General features: G+C 37.5%; 1 protein-coding gene across 6 annotated transcripts in view; it reads right to left on the reverse strand.

Moving 5' to 3' along the window:
* LOC135220857 (large proline-rich protein BAG6-like) overlaps positions 1-27071 on the reverse strand; it is a 289694-nt gene that overhangs the window by 68566 nt on the left and 194057 nt on the right. For 5 of the 6 annotated variants that reach the window (XM_064258425.1, XM_064258423.1, XM_064258427.1 and 2 more), the window contains exons 13-16: positions 23052-23220; positions 1686-1739; positions 979-1236; positions 255-416 (exon numbers count right to left, since the gene is read on the reverse strand). In XM_064258425.1, the coding sequence (XP_064114495.1) occupies positions 255-416; positions 979-1236; positions 1686-1739; positions 23052-23220 (643 nt within the window). The remainder of the gene's footprint in view (positions 1-254; positions 417-978; positions 1237-1685; positions 1740-23051; positions 23221-27071) is intronic. The other variant, XM_064258426.1, reaches the window with a different exon arrangement.

Below are 27071 nucleotides of genomic sequence, written 5' to 3' on the forward strand. Positions count from 1 at the left end.
TACTGTACTGTTATGTATTGTGATGTAAATAATCTGTAGATAATTATCTGTTTATATTAAATATTTGTAAACTTTATGGTTAAGAATACACAGTGCAGTACTGACAAAGTTTAGGACAAGTTATTTGCAAGGGGGTGCCACTCTTTATACCTGTGAATTTCAATGGACAATTCTATAAATATTCAAGTTGTGGTATGAACATGTACCATTTACATGGCACATACCTCCTACAAAAAAACAACCGCCTCACTGACCACAGTGTTGAAGAGCTGATAGAACAGGGAGTCCTCATCTGCATCACTAAACATGGCTCCATCAAATGGCTGGAGGAATTCATGTAGAGATGCACTATTTTGCTGGTTGCCACCGCCCCCACTCTCACTGTTTATCGAACCTGACACTTGTGCCATAACACCCTAAAAGGCCAAAATAATCCATTGACACTTACTGTGAAATATAAGCATAGCACAAACTATTTAGCTTTGCATTTCATGACAAAATAGACTTCATCTGCAACATCTACTGAAACAATTTGCCAAATAATAATAAAAAAACTTGGAAGCACATTTATTAATAAATAGACATCTTGTTAAATAGGGAATAAAAGATTATTATATACATCTTTAATTTTCTTCAAAGATAAAGTGGTCTAAATCTCCAAGACATTGGTGCAATAATACTAATTTTTTACCTCTCTTAAATTAAAAGTTTTCAACCAAAGCACCAAATCATGTTTTTACTCTCATACAGCTAGCCAAAAGATTTGTTTATAAATTAAGGAGGAAAAGTTAATCATGACATGAGTGACAGAGGCTGACAGAGACTGAAAGAAAACATCACAGGGAACATAATTATTATTAGACTAAAGATGGAAGCAATACAGCTGGAAGCCACAGGGACACTAAATTAACTTTAGCACAATACCACAATCTAGTTTCATATTTCCTTGCAGATACACAATTACTTTTTAAATCTGACCTGTACAAGCTGAGCAAACATCTGGTCACTCATTTGTGGTTCTCCACTTTCTGAGCCTGGTGTCTGAGGTTGCTGATGCTGTTGCTGTTGCTCCTGAGACTGATGACCACTTGCTGATCGGCCACTGAAGGCTTCAGCCATTAAGTTTGCAAAGAGCGCCAGGGGATTGGCTGAAGATGCTGTGGGGGAAACTCCCACCTGAGGACGTGCCTGTGACTGAGACTGTGTTGCATCTCCACCAGAGCTGTTTTCTTGCATCTGTTGAAGTAAATAAGTATCATCTGAATTTGGAAAACAATTATCAGCAATATTTTGAATGACTTTTGCATAGGATCCAGAGCTGCATCACAATACAGATCAAAAGCATTTAATTACAACTCAAGCTACAATGTACTAACAACAGAACATTAGTATATATAACTTAAGAAAAGACACAGATTCCTGCAAAGACCATGAAACAATACTTTAAATTACATCTAATATTAAGTAAACCAACAAAGGGGAAAGATCCAACGAATCTATCCTTGCGCAACTTCCAAGAGTTTCCTGTCAAAAACTAAGACTAAATCAAGTCTGAAATCATTCAAATTCGAGGAGAAAATTTTTACCCTTTCAAATACTCTTCATTTATAATTTTCAATGATTATATAGATGTTTGCATACAGTTTTTCTAATACATGCATTTCAGTCTGTCTTCTGTGACATACCCGTGAGGCTGATGGTGAACGTCTGCGCAGAGGTGGGGCGGCTCCGTCACGGGTCTGGTAAGAGGAGGAAAGAGGCCGCAACGGCTTGATCATTGCCAATTTGAGTTCTTAAACCTTGCATAGATAACACATTTAAGATTTATGTACCTCAAAAATATTTTAAGGACTCTGAAAACACTTCTAACACCTAAGAAGTGTCCTAAACCGTTACATTAAAATACCACAATTATCTACATGAAGTTTAAGTTTGCTATTATATCACTGGCATAAGTTATTGTCTTTATTCATGCATATCTACAGTACTCTAATACTGCAAACAACTTAACATAACAGCCAGAAAACCCAGTGCTATTGTACAATCTCGTCTGAAGACTCCTTTATGGAAAAAAAAATAATGAAAAATAAAAATCTAACTATGTATGCCATATTAACTGCCTGAAAACATTGTTATAACTTTAATCTACTATTCTCCAGTACTTTACAAGATAATATATATATCATATATATATATATATATATATATATATATATATATATATATATATATATATATATATATATATATATATATATATATATATATATATATATATATATATATATAAAATTCTATCAGTTTAGTCTGGATACTATGGAATAATTGACATTCGTTGCTGTTCCCTCAGTTTACTTAGGTAGTTATACAAAACTGCATATAATGATGACAATAGCTATATAACTATATTTTCTTCTAATCTCTTTGTTGCTCATACAAAAGAACATTACGAAAAATTTATGATTGGCAAATTCAGATGCTGTATGTACAAGGAAACAAATTAAAAAAGGCTGGTGGAAATCTTTATCATGCCAGGAGAAGAATCTGCATAAAACTAAGGAATACTGTTTTAGCACCTTCAGATGCTATATGAAAAAAGGCAGTTAAGCCCAACAGTGGTTAAAATATCCACTATGCCAGGGAAGGGGATCTGTGTAAACCACTGGAACATTAAGGTTTCAAAAGTGGGAAGTATCCCTGTACAAACAAAACTAAAAACCAAAAGTTAATATTCAACTAGCATTCAAAACATGTACGAAATTAAATGGGAAATATGGGATGCAGGAGGGTAGTTATTCACTAAATTGGGAAATTCATAACCTCTACCACCAAGGAAACATTGCAATTCGAGGGCTACTGTATTACCATTACAAATATCTTAAATTATATAAATAGTACATCAAAATTCTTTACAATGACATTAAAATTGTAAATTAGTAATTTTTGTCAAACATCATAATACATTAATACTTTGAGATATGAGTTTAATTTTTTCTGTAACTGAGCTCATAAGTCAATCTACTCTTATGTCAAACAAATTTCACCCCTTTAAAATAACTGACATAGATTTAATCCGTTCCAGCGCTGTGAAACATCCCCAAACCATCCTAAATGATAATAAAAAGGCATGTTTAGTTAAGGAAAACACAAGTACAGGTATTCTCCTACTTACAAGAGGGTTAGGTTCCAAAAAACCCATCATTTGTTGGAAAATCGTATCTTGAATATAGCCTAGCCTACACTAGGGTACTCAGTACCATCTTTACATATAGGGTGGCCTAGCCTACACTACATAGTATACTTTATACATATACAGTATAATAATTATTAATTTCAGCTAATTCTCTAGGTTCAATGCATATTGGCTTATGATAATTCAGTACAGAGAGAGACACTGATTAACATGAACAAGAGTTAGCCTAGTGTATACTATGGCATATCATCTGCATATGAATACAGTAGTCTAGGCTACAGTATACTCTATGCTACATATATGGTTTAGCAATTTATTAACATAAGCCAATTCGTGTAAAAAAAAAAAAAAAAGACGAAACAGGAATTGGGCTTTGTCCGACATCGGTATACTAATTGAGCGATATCAGGCTCCTGATGGCTATGTATAATTATAAAATAAAAATGTGAATATGTATCTTTTCCATGAAACTTAAAAAGTTATAGTACACTACTTCACTTTATCCAGTAATAATGTATATACTCTTATATTATTGGATTATATAATAACATGCACAGTCAATGTTTTGGTTTGGAAATCAGTTGATGTAGATTATGAGTTTATTTCGGTGTATTTAACTGGTGGCCTTGATTTAACTCAATTCTGAGCAAATTTTCTTGCATCTAGTTGGCATGAACAAATATCTAATTATTTTACCTATATGAGACAAGGTTATTTTTCGTAATATGTTGTGTTTTTAAGTCGAAATATGACTTAATACTCTCGCCGTGAACTAAACTATTTTCTTGTTAATAGATTGTGGAAACTATTTTCTTAATAGATTAGGGGAACATATTTATTGTGTAAAATAATTATATGTCTATTTGCCATTTTCACTTGATTTTGTAGTGATACAAGCTTTATGTTATCTTTTATCAACGTGAAAACAACAGTAAAATATGTTCTTTCAAGCCAAGTAGTTTTGATTCAAATTACTTTCTCTCAATTTTATCTATGGTTGTGTTTGATGGCATAAGTTTACGGGAGTTTTATCCTTGTTGACAATGCAAGATAATAGTCATTAGCAGCTTGAACAGTTTTCTCAGCTTCAGCTACAACTTGCTTTAAATTTAACAGTATATTTCCTTGCTGATTTTTTATCTATAGCAAATAAAGTTATAACATAAAATATATCAGTCCGATGCTACATAACGTCATTTACAACATACTTATGGCAATTGTTTATTAACGTACAATGGTTGAAATACAAGCCAAATGGATATTGTTATCCAATTTGGTTGTACTTAGCAAAAAAGTTGTTTCTCGTTCGGTTGTTCATGGCTTTACACATTTACACAATGAGTATGTATAACATTAAAACAATACTTTCATCAATTTCTTTTGCTGTTTTTGAACTTATTTAACTAGAAGATGGGTTTGCTTTTGCCCGCCTTTTAAAATGTTAAGGAAATGTGACAAACAAGTGTTATTATCCTTAAAAAGTGGTGGTGGTGCTGATGCTGGACTCGTGCAACAAGTAGCAGCAGCCTCCCGAAGCACGACTCGTATCTCAGAATTCCACTTGTATCTCAGATAAAAATATGGAAAAAGTCGCAGCTCATATCTCAAAAATTCATATGTTGGGCTGCTTGTATCTCAAGGTATAGTACTGTACAACTTTAAAAGATAAGGTATATGTACTATTTATGATATGACAAATAGTGAAGATGCCTCATATGTGGAAATATGAGAGAGAGAGAGAGAGAGAGAGAGAGAGAGAGAGAGAGAGAGAGAGAGCGAGGAGAGATGACGAGAGAGAGAGAGAGAAGAGAGAGAGAAGATGAAGAGAGAGAGAGAGAGAGAGAGAGAGAGAGAGACCCTTCTGTCATGTTCAATTTTGAAAGCAGTGTTACTATACACACTTTAGCAAGATTTAAAAACATACTCCATTCTTTCCCTAATAAATTACCTGAAACTTTAGCCACACAAATAACTTCATCTTGATATACTTCTACAGTCCACAAGGGGCTACACTAAAATGATCAATTCTTGGCGGTTAGGAAATTATCATGTGGACTGAAATGCTGTATTAATACCATAAATTAAAACCTTTATTTATCTCAGACTTATTACATGAACGTTTCCATGAAAAAATATATGTACAATTCTAAAAAAGAACTGCAAATTAAAGATAATTTCAAAGGTTGCTACCATCCAAGCACTAAATTGTTGTTCTTTTTATGTGTAACACTACTCTCAATATATAACTAGGCCTTTACTCTATCTTTTGCACTCATAATTAAACATCATCACTATTCTCAAGATATCATTACCTACTGCACATATGTCCCCAGTTATCCGCGGACTCAATTAATTGACAATCCGATTTTATAGCGCCATAAAATCAGCGATTTATGGTACCATAGCATACCTAAGAGAACTGACATTAACTGGTTATCGGCGCCATAAATCACAGTTTTGGTTAATGGCGGTTCTCGCTTATCAGCACCCCACCCCCAATAACCAGGAACTGCCAGTAGTTTGTCTCATTTCTCTGGGGAAAAGCTACCAGGCACACCTCAGGCAGCCTTAATCAGGATGCATGAAAATTACATATTCTATGGCTACACTACTCAACTATAAAATCATAGTGCATCACCTGTCTACCTAAGAGTGTTCTAAAACTGCCTTGCAAAAAATGGTAGTAACCTAAAATGTAGTGAAATTGTGTTCTTTCTATAAACATGACAAATATTTAATAAATTTGTATTTTTTCTAGTTAACAAACCTTCAGTCTAATAATACGATAATCTAGTGTCAACTGGAAACTGGTTAAAATAAACAATCAGATTATAAAGCAAGGAATCTGTGGCATCTGGCAAATCATGCATACACGAGGTGGAAGCCAGTCACCGACAGGGCTTGGAACCTCGTGATGCATCAGTCTTTCTTTGACTGCCTTAGAGAGTAGATCTCCTTGCATTTTAGTGTGTTTTAAAGTCAAGATCTAATATCATTGAAGAAATGGCTTTAATAACCAAACAAAATTTACTTTAAAATTACACTTGAAACAGCCTTATGTTCTGATGGTACACATTTTTAAGCACTTTGGATGAGTCTGAAGAAACTAAATACAATTTATTCAATAAATAATGGAAGGTAACCAATATATGTAATTGCTAACAAACCATGTTTTGTAAAACAGTAACTTTACATGAAAGTATTATGACAAACTACTTAACACAAATTCATCCAAAGATATTCTTGCAGTATAAGATTTGGAATACTGCCTAATCCCGAACAGAATTAACATAAATCAATAAAAAATCTGCAAAATGTGCATGCTTGTGAATTTACATTTTCCTTCTTGGATATACATTAGGGTAACTTAGTCTTGCAGCACAACTGTTTTGCAGTATCTAGTATTATTATGGCAGCGTAGAAAATTTTTTAGTTATGCTATGACAATCTTAAAGAGCTTCAGCTTTTGAGGCAAAAGCAATAGAACTTTATGAATGTACAATACTGAGACGTGTAACATACTGGAAGATATTTCTAAATTATGTTTGTGTGTACAATGGTACATATTTTTAGTGACTTTTAACTTCATTTTAATTCTTGAAGAGAAAACAGAATATAAGCTAACAAAGCCTACCACAACATAACTAGGCCAGCCTACCAAGTGTGAAGTAGGCTGTCCTAGTTACAAAATCAATCTGTTATATTTATCTTAAGCTGATTAAACAAGGTTATAAAAAATAGGTTCTGTACAATATTTAGCCTATAAAATTAGTAATAAAATTTCATGGCATCCTGAGCAAATTCATAATACTTTCAGGCTACTAGAATAAATTCAATTATCCCAATTTTCCACTTATCCAAAACTCCCATGTCTTACACCTTCTAGATCAGTGGTTCCAAAATATGATCATACCAAGGACCCCCAGATATGATGAGTCCTTGTTGAGGACCCCAGTCAATCAAAAGGGATCACACATTACCATTCTGGGATACCCAGTACAACATAGAACATACATTAATATTTCCATATTCCTGCACAAAGTAAGTATGTATATGTAAATATACAAAGTATTTTCAAACTTTTTTTGTTGCTTTAAATTCAATGCAAAGTGAAATTGGTAAAAACAACCACTTTTTTCTGTAATTGAAAAAATATCATTTTTTTTATAGTGTTGTAGCTCCACTAGGGCCTTCTCCTGGACCCTCAGGGAGTTTGGGAACCACTGTTCTAGATAACAGACTAAATACAGCAGGTCCCACAATTATTGTAAGAACTATAATAAATGTCAACACAGATTAACCCTTAACAGACAGACATGCTCAACGAGTTGCAATAACAGGTTTTGGGTGGACGACAGAGTGACTCATGGTGAGTAACAATATTACGACCCATCAGTTTGGGGGGATCAGGTGGGAGAGAGGTGCAATTACTTCTATAGCCCACAAATTCACCATGGCAACATTTAGACTGGCTAAAATCCACTAAGCATCTCATGAGAGAGTTAGTTGGGTTCTTGACTTCAAGGGAGGATGTACCTAATGCCTTTATGTCTCACAAGATGTCTTTTTGTAAATTTGCTCATAAATATACCAAGGGGTTGCTGTTAGTTTTAGTTCTTATTTTTTTGTAATAGTATGACAGTTATAAATGTAATTTTGCAAAGAAAAGTGCAAAGAAATATTAGAAAAAAAGAATAAATCCAAAAAAGTTATTGCATCTTTGTTCTCGGTAAATTTACGTAAATATTTTACAAGTATGCTCAGAATTCGCTACTAATTTTATTTCTTATATGTTTTGATATTGTGTGAGCTATAATTATGATTTTACAAAATAAAATAAATGTATAATTGGTAAAAATTTACAACTGTCTTGTAAAAAGAGGCCCCACAAGTTGTAAATAGTAATTTTCAACTTAATGGTAGGGACAATTTTTTAGAATTTTTTTTTCTTACACCATGTGCACTTGCATATCTTCTTTTCATTTTTTTTTTGCCGACCTCAAAAGTTTACTCGGCACAGGGTGCTGCATATTGATTTGTTATCCTGTCCATTAAGGGTTATGGTTATAATTTTTCATCATAAAAAACAATATACAGTACAGGAAAATCTGCATAAGAAATGCAAATGAAGAGCTAACATTATGACAACCCCACAATGTAATCTGAGAATACTATGGCAAACTCACAGCTATCTCACAAAGCTTCACATGAAAACACTATCAACACCAATGGTATACTAATAGAAATGATTAAACTCAGCATGATGGTTTTACATAGTAAGTATATTAACAAATTAATAAATAATCATTTTACAAGGCTATTACATAATTCTACTATAGTTATGTCTTCTAGATTCTAAACATTTACAACATTAATCTAAAGATAATATCTTCATAATAGAGGAGTGTACTTCAGATTGATGCCATTATGATTTAGTAGACAACAAGCAAAAATAAGTATGACATGCTGAGAGGGGAACAAGGAAGCTAAAATTATTTGCAAAATTTCAAAATGCTTTGCCAGATTTTTGTCTAACTGTTTAGTTCATGCACCAAGTCATGCCAGATTGACTTAGTCAACTAGGGCAGATACAAAGTTATGTACAGCTAAATTGGAACCTTGATTTAGTTACATTAATGATTTAAATTCTAGCCTATCCAATTTAGCTTAAAAAATTAAGGTTCTCTAATCTTGAATAACCAATAATCCAAATAATTTACTAAATAAGAGATATTGGCTAACATGGTCCAAAGAAAATGGTTGTACATTTTACATTTACAGGAGGATTTAGTAATGAAGAATACTAAATACTATTGCATTATTTTTGCTGAACTAGTAATTTTTTCAAATATATACATGCATTTTATCAATACAGTTTCTGGTAATTGCAGGGTATCCTCACTCTTAATATAAGCTAATTATGCCGCCACCCGCCCCCTACACAGAGCACAAAACAAAGTCAAACATGGAGGTGATGTGTTAATAAAATAAATGTATCTTTGATGTCTACTAAATAATGCCACAAGTGATAAAATGTCAAAATAATATGCAATAATCTATATATTGTATACCACAGTATTGTTTTTGAAAAGAAATAAGAAAGGTGTACAATTAAACATCAGTTTTTAAGACTGCACTGTAGCCTAAGCTCCGAAGGTATTAGGTCTACAGTACTGAGTGTAAGAGTGAAGCAGTTTTGGTGCCAAAAAACAATGTGTAAGGCAACAGTGACTAAATAATGCCAGAAGCAACTTTAAAGATGAAAATGCCAAATGCACTACTGCCACTACCACCACACGAATAGTATTCATATTGTGTCTACCATGGGGATAGTGAGAGAAATACTAAAAATACAATTGATCTTTTTTATGTTAGTTTGATAGTTTCTAAATATGTATAGAGTTCATTATGGTAATGTTATGATTCTAAACCTATGAAATACAATATAAATATAAAAAAAGAGCAATCAACTTTTTACCTGTGAAGGAGAATGTTTACCAGTAATCTTCCTGAACTTTACATTCAACTATACATCTTCATTCCACATTGCATTTTTCATCTTACAGTATTTGTATTAATATTGTGTATTAACTTTAACTGAATTAAAGTTACAGTATGAATGACATATAATGTGTCTGAAAATATTCTGTAAGGCAGCCTAGGTTGACAGTGAGCTCCTGACTGCAAGGGCAAGGCATTTGAAAATATTAGTAAATTGGGCTCTGAATACACTAGAGGAACTCCAACAGAATTGGGCAATCACTCCATCAACAAAGGACTACCTCCATGATGTTATCAGCAGTTAGCAGGAAGAAAATCCTGATGAAGACCCGAGGGGTCATACACAAACTGAAGCATGGGGCCCTGAACTAGTACATGTCTTTTTCTTTCCCGCTGTTATCCCTACATTAAGGGGTCGGTTGCCTGATGCGCCTTCTCCACTATCTAAGGCATCATCCTCCACCAAACCTTTTGTCTCCATATCTTCCTTCGCTTTATCTCGCCATCTAATTCTGTTTCCCTCTTAATTTTTTCCTCTAACAGGTTCCTCCCGAGCCCTCTTCACTCTCTCCTCGTCATCCATCCTCAACACATGCCCATACCATCTCAATTGTGACTCTCCCTCCTATCACCTCCGTAATCTTTACTAAGCCTGCCCTTCTTATTTCAACATTTTCCAATCTCTCAAGCAGCGATATTCCCATAATCCACCTCAGCATTCTCAACTCTGTTCTCTCAAGCTTTACTTCCTCTTTTTTTCTTAGAGCCATTGTTTCTGCTCCATACATTAACACTGGTCTTATCATGGACACTGGTCTTACCAATGTGTTATATATCTTGACTTTTAGCTTGATTAGCATTTTCTTACCACATACCACTCCAGCTACCTATGAACTAGTACATGTGGCCCTGCCAAATGAAATATGAAGTTTTCATAATAAAACTAATATTGTAATACACGCAGTCCCTGGTTATCGGCAATCCAGTTTTATGGGGCTTGTCTAGCCATAACAGGAAGAGTTCTGGTTAAGATGCCATAAGGGTTCTTATGCTGTGCCATAAGGGTGCAAATGGCACCATAAGCATCGATAACCGGTTATCGGTGTCAAAAATCACTGAGTTTTGGTTAATGGTGGTTTTTGCTTATTGGCACAACCCTGGGAACTGAACCCCTGGTGATAACCGGGGACTGCCTGTACTTACCTGAACACCTGAATAAGCCCTGGTCACTGACCAGCCAGAACTATATCCCCACAGACTTACGCACAAAGTGGGTAATTTTAACTGTCAGCGCTACCAACACAGCAGGTAAAATCTATTATGAAAACGTCATGCTGCAATATACTCACTGAACACCTGAATTAGCCAGATTAACAAAATTTAATGTAGGTGGGATCAATCTAATTCAGCCCGAACTGTCCACGGAGCATATGCAGCGAACTCATTATCAACCTACCATATGTAAAAGTGAGTGTCCTCACTCAGTTAACTAACTCGGCAGGTGAGGATGCTTAAAGAGAAAGTAATAAAACGCGTGTTGAGAGTAAAGTACCGTCTGAGTCAGTAATGCCTCCTATGTGGTATTCTATACCTATCATGCATGGAGGTAAAAGCAAATTTCTTCACCTAGTCGTCCAACTCATTAGGTGAAGATGCTTGCAGAGGAAGTACCACAACGTCAGTGTTATTTCTAAGGTACCGCCTGAGTCAGAAGTGCCTTCCATGTGGTATTCTATACCTCTCATGCATGGAGGTAAAAGCAAATTTCCACCTAGTTGTTCAACTCGGTAGGTGAGGAACTTTCAGAAAAAGTACCTCAACGTTAGTGTTGAGTCTAAGGTACCGTCTGAGTCAGAAGTGCTTCTTGTGTGGTATTTTATACTGTTGTGCTTGGAGTTAAAACCAAAATTCCTCACCTAGTTGACTAACTCGGTAGGTGATGATGCTTGCAGAGGAAGTACCCTAACCTCAAGTGTTGAGTCTAAGGTACCGCTTGAGTGAAGAACCTCCCATGTGGTATTCTATACCTCTCATGTACGGAGGGGAAACGGTGAACCTCCCATGTGGCTATCCAGCCTCTCATGTATGAAGGAGAAGTTGAGTGTGCATGACCATCAAGTTTTCTACTGCTCACTAATGCAGATGACTGTTGGAGACATCATTCCAACATGACCAAAAGGTTCTACCTAACATTAAGGGCCTAAAAGAACAATACACTCAGTCTAAACCCTGACCAACAGAGAGTCTTAAGTTCACTTAGATTACCACCGACAACCTGAACTTCTAACACCCTAATGATACCAAGCTAATTATAAACTGAGTTGGCTGTAACAACAGGACCCAGCGATTAACCTTTCTCTGAAGAAACTGAAAATCCCTAAGATGGAGCATCGTGAAAACCGACACCGACTCCCAAGTAGCCGCCTCCAAAATTGCTGACACCGAAAAATTTCTCCAGAAAGCCAAAGGCATAGCCATCATCAATACTATGCACTCTTGGATGCAAAGAACAACTTGAAGGTTCCGAAAGCGATGAAGAACCAACCGATGCTTGACTAATAACCTTTTGCAAGAAGAAGCTAATCACATTTTTAGGAAATGGAACGAGACAGACACCTAGGGGAAACAAATAAGGTTCTTGGAGGAAAAGTTCCTCAGTATGTAACAAATAAACTTTGAGAGCCTGAACTGGACACAGCAGCATTTGAGATCTGTCACATGCTATACAATCATCCAACAATGCTGCCGCGACTCTACTTATGACGACGACGACATGAAATTGACCATCGAGGAGACTTCTTGCTCTCCAACAGACTGCTGCAGAGCGCAAGAGGTGCCATCAACTTGGCCCTCTTATGAATGTCCGGATAGTGAAGTGGCAGATGATTTAAAAAAGAAGTCCCTCCTCTTGTTGACAAAGAATGTTATATAGCCATCCAAAAAGTTAGTCCGGTATGCCAACCCCACTGAAACTGAAGTGATGAGGCTGTCAAATCGTTCAGGATCGGAAGGAACATACCCACCATGTTTGAGACAAACCCCATCAACTCAGACAACATCCACAGAGTGGAAACAAGGCCTCTGACTGGCTGAGAAAGATGCCTTCCAATACTAACCTCATGATATGTAACCTCTACCACACGAATTGATGAAGTCACCCAAGAGAGAAAAGCCTCAACAGATTCGTTGAGTGGAACTGACACTGGCAGAAGGGATACCCAGCTAACCCATAAAAACCCCTTCCGATTAGGAAACAAGGTTGAATCCAGCCTACAGGACCCATTAAGTGATGCTAACCTAGAGTCCTCCTCCCCCAATCCTGCCTGACTCAGCCGAAACCAGATCAGCTTACTTGATGTTTGAAACTACTGGTGTAGTTGAATACAACTAACAAACATGTCTCAAATTAATTGCATAAGTTCCTCCGCAGCCTAGGACTGCGTAAAGAAAGGACAAAGTCTACCATCCGTTTATACTCGCTTGCCTTTGCAGGGTAAACAAAAACCCACAACTAGTACCGGATTTCTCTTCAAAGGGTATCCTCTGTCACTCCTGTCTGACCGCACTGGAACAGGAAAAGGAGAAGCCTGAACACCCGCAAGAGCAGCACCCAATAACCCGGAACTTACTACACCTGGGTGATATCCACAACAGACATACATGACCCCAACATACCTGATACAACCACAAACGATGTGCACGCTATACCAACAAGGCGATGATAAACTCCTGAGCCAGTCGCACTCAACTGCGCAATCCCGCACCACCCAGACACAATGCTATAACATCTGGGCTGACTACCTAGACGACCAAGGCCCACCCTAAGAGGCAACTGCACTAGGTTGCATAAACTAGGTACCAACTAAAGATGATGGCAACCCTGAGCCAGTCTCACTCAACTGCGCAAACCCCCTGCATCACCCAGTGACGATGATGTAACACCTGGGCGACCGACGCCCACCCCTAAGAGCCAACCACATCATGTTGCGCAAACTGCTTACCAACCAAAGACGTTGACATAACCTCGAGCCAGTCTTACTCAACTGCAAAACCCCTCACCAGCCATTGACTATGACCAAGGCCGAACCCACACTGAACACCTTAGAGGAAGAACAGAAATAGCCGCAGGACAGCTTGAGAAAGAAGCAGAAGGAGAGAAAGGAAGAAGTCACACTCGGAGTAACCACCTGAGCACCAAATGCCGACATTGTGCAGGTGGAGAAAACTGGTGCAGCATACAAAAAGTGCCTCTAAGGACAGGCTACGAGCTGCGGAACCAATGGGAACCGAAGAAGGAAATTACCAGCTACCCTAATGAAAGGAGGCCAAGGCACAAAAGGTACTAACGATGGTGCAGACAAATCGTCAACTGCTGTAGCCCCCGCAATAACTGCAGTAGGCACGGTACATCTAAAACCCAGAAAGCATGAAATGAGAACTGAAGAAGGAAGATTACCAGCTACCCTAGTGTAAGAAGAGGATGAGGACACAACTGGTACTGATACACTAAACGATGGAGCAGACATATCGCCAACCGTGTAGCACCCGCAAGACCCACGGTGGACACCATATGTCTCAAACCTAGTAAGGATAAAAATACGGTGTTGAGGAAAAACACTACTGCTGTGAAGCCTCCAGACTAGCAGCCTGAGAACTACAGGACCCATGGAAGGTGCTAAGAAGCCAGCCCTGCCAAATATACACATTCCCTGAACTCTGAAGAGAGAGTGAGAGCTGCAGATAACCCCACATTACAGGACTGAACTAATGAAAATTCTTTGCTTGCAGTGTTAATGGCAAAGAAACAGAATGAGTGAGAGAAGACTACGAAGCGACCTCCGAAGAATGACCCGATAAATAAGATTGTGTAAAGACATTAGAAGTTTAGAAGAAATTGGGGAAAGGAAAAACAGAAGCAGCAGAAGAGGCCATAGTTTGTGGAGAAAGAAACTAGACCGACTCTGTTCCCTTGATAATCCCTGCAAATATCATTGACAAACTCAGGAAAAATCTCCAAGACATGATCATGAATACAGGCAGTATTCAAGTTACGATCCTTCGTCTTACAATAATTCTATTACGATGGGATTAGCAATTAATAGCGGTATGACAATATCTTGAAAAAATGTATTCCTATATTCCACATAGTGGGTGCAGGAGCAGCCTGCAATCATGCAGCAAGACAGGCCAAAATACAAATGTTTAATTCTAATCTTCCACATCTTTATACCATTAAAAATAAGTTTAAAAAACATTCAAGAGAATGATGAAAGTATTATCTTAACGTTATACTTGTTGTATAAATGTGTACAGCCAAGAACAACCGAACGAAAAACCTGTTTGTTAGCTAATACAACCGAACCCGATAACACCTGATATGCCTGTATTTCAACCATTGTATGACAGTAAACACTTACCGTAGGTATGATACAAATGATGTTATGTAAAACAGGACTAATATTAATAATGCAATAACTTTACTTGCTGTGAGATCATCATGGCAATATAATTTCAAACTTAAATGCAGTATGTAGCTGAGGCTGATTAAAGTGATATTCAGGCTGCTAATGACTATTATCGTGCATTGGCAACATGAATAAAACTCAAGCTTTGATATAAATTCAAACAGCCATCGTAAAGTGAGAGAAAATTTAATAAAAACGACTGGCAATTACGAGCTCATTTACTTTTGTTTTCACAGCGATAAGGGAAAACATAAAGCTCATACTACCGATGAAAAAGAGTGAAAACGAACGGAATTGCTGGATTTACGCAATCTATTAACAAGAAAAAAATAAAATTTAGTTCACAATGAGAAGTATCAAAGTCAAATTTGACTTAAAAACATGTTGTATAACAAAAATGACTTAATTTTATATAAATGAAGTTTCTAGATGTTCCCTTTATGTTAAATAGGAACTAGAACATTCGCTGAGATGGTTATAAGAAAGGAGGTTGCATCTGGAGCAAAGGAAATTGATTAGTTGGCATCTCTTGGCTGCCTAGGCCACACCCCCTTTACAATAGGGCTATATGCTGATGGCAAGCTATTGTAATGTAATTGAAATGTAATAAAATTACATATTCTTAAGATAGTTGTGTAAATCTTTATTTCTATTTAATATTATTTCAGTTGTAACTGTAATTTGATAACACGACTGGTAATATAGTATATGTAACTGTAATTGGTATGAAGCTAAATGTAATTACCCTAAGCACGACTAACAGACATTCGTCTTATAAATGGATGAAGACGTCATACTACCAATATTACGTCACCTGAGGGAATATTCTTGGATGCAATGAAATGTACAAATTCCTTATGATTTCTGATTAGCTTTGTTAAAATGTCATCATACAGTACAGTGCCCAATTATGTGAGAATTTGGTCGATCCATGGCCTCGCGTAATTGGAAAACTGCAGATTTCCATACACATACCTTATGGGTATAATTCCATTAGGGCCAAGGCAAAAGGCAACTACCCAGTCAAACTTTTTTATTATCCATTTTCAATACTTTCTATCTACTATATTGTATTTTTTTTTCTAATATGAAAATTGTTCTTATGGATAAATAAGACCTTAAAAAGGTTTTAATAACTTTAAAAAGTTTAAAATTACACACAGGCTGGGGGAAACTCCCACACGTAAACACTGCCACCACTGGGTGCAAACTGTACGATACAGTCAATTCCTTTAAAAAACCTTTTGGATGGAATCTCCTCTACTTATCTTCTGCCAAAAACCTTAAAAATTCTCTATCTCATCCTCCGTGAAGAGTTCTTCTACTGAAGGAAGGCTTTGTGAACCATTTGAGGTTTCGGGGACTGGCGGATCATGCATGTCTTCACTCCCATTAGGCCAAACAAACTTGGTTATGAGCGCCTGTCTCAGTTTCTTTGTCCGTCACATTCACTATGTAATCATTTTCATCTAAATTTATTCTACGATAAAAAATAATTATGAAAATTCAAAATTTTATATGAAATTACAATTTTTTAAAAAGAAATGATAAACATTCAAAATTCACCATCTCTCTCTCTCTCTCTCTCTCTCAGTAATTATTTTCATCAAAATCTATTTCAACAATAGAAAAAAATAAATGATCTAGTCACAACAAGTTAGTAACCTAGACAAAAAAATTCTTACTTCATGTTCAGCAATGACGGATTTCAAGTTTTTGACTGCTGCCAAAATGGAAGCTGACAAGCTTTTTAGCTTTGAGAAAATAGGTCTTCCTCTTCAACTTCAAGGCAGATGCATACATGATGCGGATGATCAGAATACACTTCACAGATCTGAATATGTATGGCTATGATGATGATACTGATCATTCATACACACTGCGCTATGACGTCACAAATGCGTGAGGCAGAGCCTTCCGGCTTAGCTAATGGCTGAGTAGAAGCCTTCAGAATACACTTCGCAGATCTGAATAATACCTATAGCGATAATGATGATACTGATCATTCAGAATACACTTTGCAGATCTGAATAATATGTATGGCGATGATGATGATGATGATACTGATCTTTCATACACACTGCTCTATGACGTTACAAATGCGTGAAGCGAAGCCTTTTGTCTTAGCTAATGGCTGAGCAGGAAATCTTTCGCTTGCATTTCCCCGACCCCTTCTCTCAGATACCAGTGACCCTACCTCCCCCACCTAAAATACTTGATAAGACAATAGATTGGATACATTTGCAGTGCGTGACTCGCAGACTTTGAATGACTTTGCAAATGCAGAAAATCTATTTTTGAGAACTAGGGAACGCATAAAGGAGGAATCGCACAATCCGATCATGCATATTCTGGGACTGTACTGTAGTTAAAAGACTGCCTTCCCACAAGACAACAAACATGGTATAAGTGGAGGAGAGCTGTTATGTAAGTCACAGCTAGCCAATCAGAGCAAGAATGAGTTAAATACGGCAACGCAAACTCGTATTAGACGATTCCAAAGGAGAAAAAAAAAGTGCGCATGTAGTATTTATACTACAATAACATGAGGATACATATACCATTATAATGCTGAAGTCAAACCAAATCTGATTCTCAATCTTGTTCAATTACATTTTGTACTGAATTATCATACAATGCGATTCTTGTTTTGTGTTCAATTTGTGCATGCTAGAGAAACCATTGCTAATGTTATTCAATTTCTCATTGTACTGATTTATCTCATAAGTCAATATGCAACGAACTGAGAGAATTAGCTGATATTAATAATTACCATACCGTATATGCATAGTCAAATTGAGAACCTGATCACCAGAATTATACCAACACTGCAAGATGAACGAAATTTATCCACAGAAGGAAAAAGAACCTTCAAAGTCAAAGGAGCACTATTCAACACTTCAGAACCCAACAAACCCGAAACCACCTCCGAATGACCAACCACAGACTTAGAAACCTTCTGTTGCAAAGAACTTGAAGCAGGAAATATAATCAAAGATGGCTCTTAAGACAAACTGTCACACTGGAAACTACAACAGAATCCAAACCCGAAGAAACCTGCATGTATTTTCCTGAACACTATGTAACCTATTTTCCCTACTTGTCTGTATTTAACTGTAATTTACATCAACCTCAGAACTAACACCTTGAGGGGGAAGAGGGAAAACTGCGGCAAACACTGTCTACTCTGCGCCAAGGGGGCCGGCAGATTCTACCTTTGAGGCTTACAGGTCTTCATGACACCCCCCACACCCCTTAGGGCTAGTTCTGGAATAGGCAGGGGGGCTGAAATGGTGATTAGCATCACTTACACTACTATTACTACCACTATCCTTGCTCTCAATCAGCTTATCCATTAAATTAGCAAATAAGTTAGATATGCTGGATGACAATCTGTCTTCTAATTTCCTAAATAGCTCTGACTCTAGCACTTTCTCATCTATTGCTTCTGTTTCTAAACCTGCCTTACACTTGCTTTTAGAAGCTAGAGATTTCCTGTTTTAAGTAATCCTCCATTTGTTCTAACGACCAATCTCTACATTCCTCACCCCTCTGTCTGGCGCTGCACTGAACCTTCCTATAAGTAATACATAAGGAATGTCTGTCATTTTTTAGGGTACTCATGTAGAGCAGGACCGATGAGCTCCAACATCTCCGCCAGCAGCTTGCTCGGAAGGTGCGGCAGACGAAGCAGATATACAGGCATTGGATGACAGCATTTCTTTATGTGGCTTGTCCATCTCAAGTCCAGTCCAAGCCAGGTCAATACCAGATGTTCCAAATCAATCAAAAAACCAAAGCAAAAACCAGAGCATAGCCGTAATACAATGCCAAGGTCAAGATTTAGAATTCCAAGGCCAAATATATATGTGGGGGTCGGTCTAGAGACCAAAAAAGTTTGTGTGTTGCAGGACATGTCCTATCAGCACCGTGAACTGAAAACAATTGAGGTTGTCAGCATCTACCGGCTGGTATTTGCAGCAGTGTTGCCAACGGGACCTCTGGTAACTCATCTGACTAGATTTTACCTGTAGCATTGGTAACGCTGACAGTTAAAATGACCCACTTTGTGGGTAAATCTGTGGGGATAAAGTTCAAGGTGGTCAGTGAACAGGGCTAATTTCAGGTGTTCAGGTAAGTATTGTGATAAAAGTACTTAATGAGAGCAGGGTCATAGGGCCTTGGAAGTATGCAGCCTTCAGGTCTGATCTGAAGAGAGATCTGTATAACTCTATAAGCCTCCACATGGGGGGGAGGGGAATCTATTGAAAAAAAAAATTTGTTAAGCTGGCTGAGGTGAATGATTAAACTCAATCCTTCCAATAACTTTGGAACAAGGAAGAGCAGTCTATAATACTCTACCTGTTCAAGAGTACTAGACATTAAAGAAAATGCTCACCAGTTTCTATTCCCATGGCAGTCCACATAATGGAGCAAGGTCTGAAGGAGGTAAGGGTGTCCAGTACAATAGCTTCTTTCACAAGTGAAGGGAGATCAGCTTGTTAAGAGATGCCCCTATATCCCACAGAACCTTGCAAGATACTGATATGCAAGAGGAAGTTGATTTCCCAAGTGCATGGGCCTACCACAACTTCAACTCGATTCAAAGTCAGCCATCCACAACGTAATGTATTTATGGATGCAATCCAGGTACTTGGCCAATTAGCTCAAAATATGTTTCAGCTAGGAGTCTCATTTTCATTAAAAAAAGAATTTCAGAAGTTAACAAATAGCATACTTGATTTTGAAGATGTCACACCCAATTACAGATCCCTGAAAAATAGTGTCATCTTAAGTCTTCTTGTCAAAATCTACTTCTTCCTGGGCGTTCATGGAGAACTGGGTGAACAGCAACAGGCAACATTTCCAGAAGAACTTAAGGTAGGTAAACTTTCCAGAGGAACTTAGGTAATCAGGCAAAAGCAGAAAAGACCAGCAGGAGATGCAGCAATAGACATGGAACGAGGAGACCAATAGTGACAACAGTAGTGCATGGCCATGCAACTCGTGGTTATGGGCAGCAAGCAAAAACTAGTTGAAAAAAAAAGACCCTGAATTCAGACCATATGATGTAGATTGATGACTGGAAGAATCCTTAATTGGAAATCAAGAATGCAATTCTTGACAGAAGTGGAAGAAGTCATGGGGGACTATGGATACTTGCAAAGCACTATAAGAATGGTTGCCAAGGCTCGGGGAGGAGGCCCATACAGTACTGGAATTTCTCGAAGTTTTGGCAGGAACTACAAGTCCCAGAGATAGAGGAAGCTTCATTAATGTGTCCTCTAATTTCTGGGGTCACTGAGGGTGAGGCAGGAAAGGCAGACAGTGCTGACAAGGGTTGTCATTGTAGTAGAGGCAGACAAGGGCCCTTTTGTGAATAAAGTGCCACGCCAAATGCTGGCCCAAAAAAAGAAAGGCACTGAAAATGAGGTTCCTTCTCTAAGGACAACAACACCTGCTAAAGGACTTATCTTCCTTTCAAGTACACTAGCATAATGAACACATGGCAATAACAATGAAAATTATCATAGGAAAAAAACATAATTAACCAAGACAGAGTGGAAATACCCAAAGGTAACTGTTGCTGTGGTAGGGAAAAACAGCTCATTTAATTTTGCTAGATAAAACCACAAGAATTGTATGAACATTTGAATAACAGAAAACTCAAATTGCGAATAACCAAAACCAATTTATAAATTTTCCCTTTTTTTTAATATATTCAGCTTAAAGACAAACAGTGATAAAAAGTAGAAAATCACAGAAAACAGAAGGGACAGAAAGCTATTCACATAAATGATGCAGCAATGCTAGACAGTTACCAGTTCAATGGTACAGAGAGCAAATAACTAGCAAATAACAGTTATTTTAAGAAAATGCAAGCAATGATACCCTATCAATGGCACAACACAAAAAGCTGCAGAAAATGTTTAGTGGTCCTGGGATGAACAGCAGTTTGTCTCAACAGGAGCAGAGCACACATTATGGCATTATGGAGATGGAGGAGTTGAAATAGCTATGCAGTTGGATTTTTCTTAGCAATGTTCAAAACTGATGCACCTACATATATTCTGCATAATTAAGGTGGTTATTTTTGTAAACTTTTATAACCTTTGTTAAATTTGACACTAAAATTGAGTAAAAGTTTTCGCCTAGCTTTATAACATTTTAGTGTAGTTAGATAATTGAAGACTTACATAATGACAAAGAGTAAAAGAGATTGGTTTCAACCATGGAGTGACCTTATCAAGACTCTTTCCTATGGGGTTACTATATTATTAGTTGAAGTTACTTTTGGAACTGAATACAAGTGGCCACAGAGTTTGAATTATGCCACATACTGAATTCACTGAAATGCCCTGGCTTCACTAAATTCTGTTCATCCAGCAAGATATCTGTGAAATTGTTTCACTCATGCTTAAGTAAAAATGTACTGGTTGCTCTGTGGTTATAATGCAACAAGGGTAGACAGTACCATAAGAAGCCACAAGAGCAAACAGCAATGCATGTGAAATCTTGGTTAGGTTATCATACAGAAAAGGTTGGGTTGGATATTGAGCACCTAACAATAATTCCAGGATTGCAGTGACATTGAAGGGTATAAGTATGTTAGTAAATTTGGAACCAAACACTCTGATTTTGTACATGTATGATACTTCAAAAAATTCATGCTTATGCTGGGTTGCTTAGCTTCAATGCCTTAGTATTGTATAATATGAAAGGTATTGTAAGCTTCCACATGGATTTATTTTGGTCAGTAAGTTTGGTATATAAACAATACTGATGGGCAATTGTCAGCAACTATGTGTGAGCATGGTAGGGTCTTTGCAACTAGGAGAGCCACAGCACGGAATAAGGCTACTTATAATCAATGGGTCTGTGGTCTGAATGAGAAATTGATTTCACTGTGCAAAGATTTTTTCTATTATTTTGTTAACAAGAGTATATAATGATGTGTTGGAGGTAAAAACCCCTACGTATTTAATCTGGCGCCAATATATTAATGCAGTTTCAATCTAACTCTAGATCAAGATTGAATCAAAATGTCTGATTTCTCAAAACAGGTTATATTTCAAATTTTTCTCCATCAAAGGGTGTCTTATTTATCTCTGACCAAGGAAACACTATCTTATCTAAGGGGTCTCTCTCTCTCTCTCTCTCTCTCTCTCTCTCTCTCTCTCTCTCTCTCTCTCTCTCTCTCTCTCTCTCTCTCGTATACAATTAACTATCTAGTTCAAAAGCGGCATAATGGATTTTAAGGACTATAATGATTCATGCCATCCCATCTAATTCAAAAATTACGCATGATTTATCCAGTTGTGATCTCAACAAGCAAGACCAGGGGAAAAGACCTCCCCAGCAAGAATTTGGTCATTATCTTTTAGTAATTATCTGAAATGATTTTGAGAGAGAGAGAGGGGGAGAGATTTATAAAACTCAAGCAGTAAAAAACCAAAGAATTTTAGCAATTATCAAAAATTATTCTAAAAGGTAAACTATTATTATTAGGTAATTAATCTGACTAAGAGTTAAAATACTTGACTCTTATAGGGTTGCCACCTTAAAGAGAACCAATGTCTAAATTAAAACACCAGTAAACAGCATTCATCTAAATCACACTGTTTAACAATTACAATTTCTATACCACAGAACAATAACTTATTTATAGAATCTTTGTATATGTTCTAAATATATAGTTCTTAGAACTGCTTAGTTTTTTCAGGCATAATTAATTACATTAGAATAAAAAAAATACAGTCTTTATTGTAGACATTCCTAGTACAGCAATCTACTATGCAAAACAAAAGCATCAAGGACAAGCAATACAACACATGATGCAAAACAAGAGTAGACAACAATGGTCCCTTTTGACCATGAATGAATAAGCCTACCTGTACTTGTGCATGGTGTCTTCTACGAGGTCGGATGATGTGGTGTGACTGGCAAGGTAAAAATGGATCAAACTGATTCATACCCATTCCTGGAACATTGAGCGGGGTTACATGTACGTGAGGTCTGTGTGTAACCCTAGTCTGAGTGACATTAGTAGTGCTTGTGCCACTGTGGAAGAAACAAATTCAAACATTAGTCATTCTACCATTATAAAACTGAATTGAAATATAGCATTTCAACCAAAGACCAAGTGCTGGGACCTTATGGTCATTCAGCAGTGAAAATAATAACGCTGAACCAATTGTTATGAAAAGATGAAAACCTGGAAAAAAAAAGAATATGAATAAATATATAGTAAAAGAAATAAAAGGGATTGCAGCTGGGAATTGGCGGGATATTGCAAAGAACCTCAAGTAATGCCTACAGTGCACTGCATGAGGTGCACTGAAAGAACTGTTTCATCCAATGGATAAATTATATTTTTAAATCAGAGGTAATAAATGACTACTGTAAAGCAAAAGCTAATTACGAGAGCAAAAGGAAATCAATAATTTAGTCATTATCTATACTGGTTATCAGAAAAAATGAGAGAGAGAGAGAGAGAGAGAGAGAGAGAGAGAGAGAGAGAGAGAGAGAGAGAGAGAGAGAGAGAGAGAGAGAGAGAGAGAGAGAGAGAGAGAGAGAGAGAGAGAGAATCTTTTCCCCCTCCATATGGTAAGTTCTTTATCTAATAAAAAATAATAGACACCTTTAGGAAAATACATTTCCCTATTGGCATTACGCTAGTCTTCTGATTACTAATATTGAATCAAGAACAAATGATAATGAACCCTTCGAGATTTTAGGAGTGTCCAAAACTCATCTTTGGTAAAATAATTTTGGCTTTCTGTGCATGTTTGCCATGACTGAATGCTGGTTTTGGTGCCATTACAAAGCTAAGTAATTGTAATAGAATTTGGTATCAATTCTGGGAGTGTACTCCATAAAAGATGTCAAAAGTTTTTATCAATTTGTATTTTCATAGCTAACAAACTTGAGGTCTTAACAATAGGATAAATCTTCTTGCGCCAGCTGGAAACCGGTTAAAACAATCCAAGATTATAAAGCAAGGAATTTGTGGGATCTGGCAACTCATGCGTATACAAGGTGGAAGCTGGTCGTCAACCAAGCACAGTATCTTGTGCCTCGTTAGTCTTTCCCCCAACCCAGGAAAAAAGAGAGAGGGGCCGCTAGAGGTGGGTTAAAAATTTGTCATTTGTTCATATGAGGAACAAACGTGAGGTTTAAACGAAAGGATAGACTTATAATAGGAGGGAGGCACAAGTATCCTAAACTGGCTGGGTAAGGAAGAGGCATGGCTGCGTAAGGAGGCAAAGCACTCTTACCACTTGCAACACTCCAATCATTATGAACACGTACATGTAAGGGAGAGACACGGCCATGTAAAGAAGACGGTGAAGTATTCCTCTCATGTCCCACACTTCGACTGCGAACACGTATGCGTAAGAGAGAGACACAGCCGTGTAGGGAAGGTGGCGATGCACTTCCCACTTGTACAGGAAAGACACGGCCATGTAGGAAAGTCGGTGATGCATTCCTTTCTCGTACCTAGTTTCCAACCTCACGAGCATGTACTTGTAAGGGAGAGACACGGACATTTGGAGAAGACGGTGATACACTCTTCTTGCTCGCAGAAGGCGGCGCCACAAAGTCCTTAATTCTCCATCTGAATCAAAGGTAAGGGGGAGAAGCAGATGAAGAAGCAGGCAATGAAGTGAAACTCCCCCCTCTACAATGTCTCTTGCTAGAAGTTGGTGGGAAAATCACTCATTTACGACTCTTCTTCCCAAAGAGCAGAATACCCCTCCCGACAAACAGAGTCCAGCCTCTCGAACACAGCCTGAAGCAACGCCTCTGATGGCTCAGCAAGAGTAAGCGATGATGTCATAGTAGAATAGGATGACGTCACAACAACAGGAGGAAGAGACACCACCACAGCTGACAGGATGCTGGGAGTGACTTCACGACTTCTCTCGATTGCCTCACTAGCGGAGCAATAAGAGGTAATCCAGTAAGTGTTGACGTTGACATAGGTGTCCCACTAAGAGGCAGCACATGAGAGCCAAAGCTGCCATTGGGGCAGGGGGGGAGAGAATGTGCATCCAAGAAATGTGACAGTAGACCATCCAAGGAGGGGGGGACCCCGAAGGCCTAGAGACACCCACACAGCTGCCATCTTGCTTGATTCCGAATCTGAAATTAATGAAACAGATGGTGTAGCCTCCTCCCTTTCAGGAAGGATATTAGATCCTGAGGGAGAGGTGGCTACAATAAAAATAACATCATCCTGTCACTACCGATACTTCCAACGACAAATTGATGGAAGAAGGAAACAGCAGTACAACTGCAGCAGGGGGAGCGCTTCTGGAAGAGGGAGAAGCCAAATCATCTGATAGAGGAGAAGAAGAACCCTCCCAAGAAGGACAAGTGGAAACTCTGCAAAGCTCCCTCTTCTTGTAAAACATCTTCCACTGCGACTTAGGCCAGGCACGACATTCCAGGCAGGGATTAGTAACAGTAGTACAAAAATTAGATCAGCCCCTACTGCATGTCATATGGGATCTGTGATTGTAGCAACCAAAAACCTGGAGCACAGAAAACCCTGAACGCCAAGGCAGACGAATTGACGAAGCTGCAAAGACTCGGAAGACTCCATGAAAAACCACAATCACACACAGACACAACTGAAAACACAAAGAATCACGGGCAAACAAAGCAACCAGTTTGGAGGGAGAGCAAAAGCCTCTACGCTTCAAGGTGGTCAAAGAAAGACTAACATGCCACGAGACACTGTGCTTGGTCGATGACCAGCTTCACCTCATATACGCGAGTTGCTAGATCCCACAGAGTTCTTGCTTTACAATCATTGATTATTTGCACTGGTTTCCATCTGGCACAAGAAGATTTATCCTATGGTTAGTTCTGCATATGAACAAAGTACTGTATAGTCAAAATCATAAAGATAGCCAAAAGAAACTTTTTAAAAAATTCAATGGATATTTACAAATTGTTTCTTTACCATGAAAAAGAATATACTGCACATCAACTTGACAGACAGCTCAAGGGTCTGCCCTTTCTGGTTTGTAACAACATCTGCGAGGCAACAATGTCTATCATGGGGTACCCCAAGACAAACTCACAGAACTTATGGTATAGAGCAATTTCATATGAAGTGCCTAATAACATCTCATAACTGGTACTTGGTAAAAATCATTCAACTGAAAATATATAACCCTCTTACGCAGATTGGAGGTATTAAACGTCGACATAAATTGTCTGTCGGGTGCCGATTGGACGTATCGTACGTCGATAAAAAGTGGTTTTTTTTTAATTCCCAGAAAAATACTTATAGGCCTACCAGGCAAAAACTTTTGAATCATGCGCCTTGGGGGCTGCTGGGAGCTCACGGATCAAGGCGTTGTTTTGTTTACAATCGTTACACAGGCGCGCAAGCGCGAATTTCTTTCTTATTGCACTAAAAAGTATCAGTGACATATCTCAGAAATTATTTCGTCACTTTGACATAATTTTTGCACCATTTTAAATTAGCCGTTACATGGAGTATTATATACGAAAATGTGCGCTATTTCATGTAAAATACAAAAAAATACTCATGATTATAGCTTTTATCAGTTTTGAAGTATTTTCATATAAATAACAATAAGTGCCAAAATTTCAACCTTCGGTCAACTTTGACTCTACCGAAATGGTCGAAAACGCAATTGTAAGCTAAAACTTATATTCTAGTAATATTCAATCATTTACCTTCATTTTGCAACAAATTGGAAGTCTCTAGCACAATATTTCGATTTATGGTGAATTTATGAAAAATACTTTTTCCTTACATCCGCACGGTAACTCTTCCGAAAAATTTTTTCGTGCGATTGTCGTAATGCTTGCACCATTTTAAATTAGCTGTTACATAAAGTTTTATATATGAAAATGTGCGCAATTTCATG

Source organism: Macrobrachium nipponense, chromosome 2 (assembly GCF_015104395.2).
Source record: "Macrobrachium nipponense isolate FS-2020 chromosome 2, ASM1510439v2, whole genome shotgun sequence".
Taxonomy (NCBI): Eukaryota; Metazoa; Arthropoda; class Malacostraca; order Decapoda; family Palaemonidae; genus Macrobrachium; species Macrobrachium nipponense.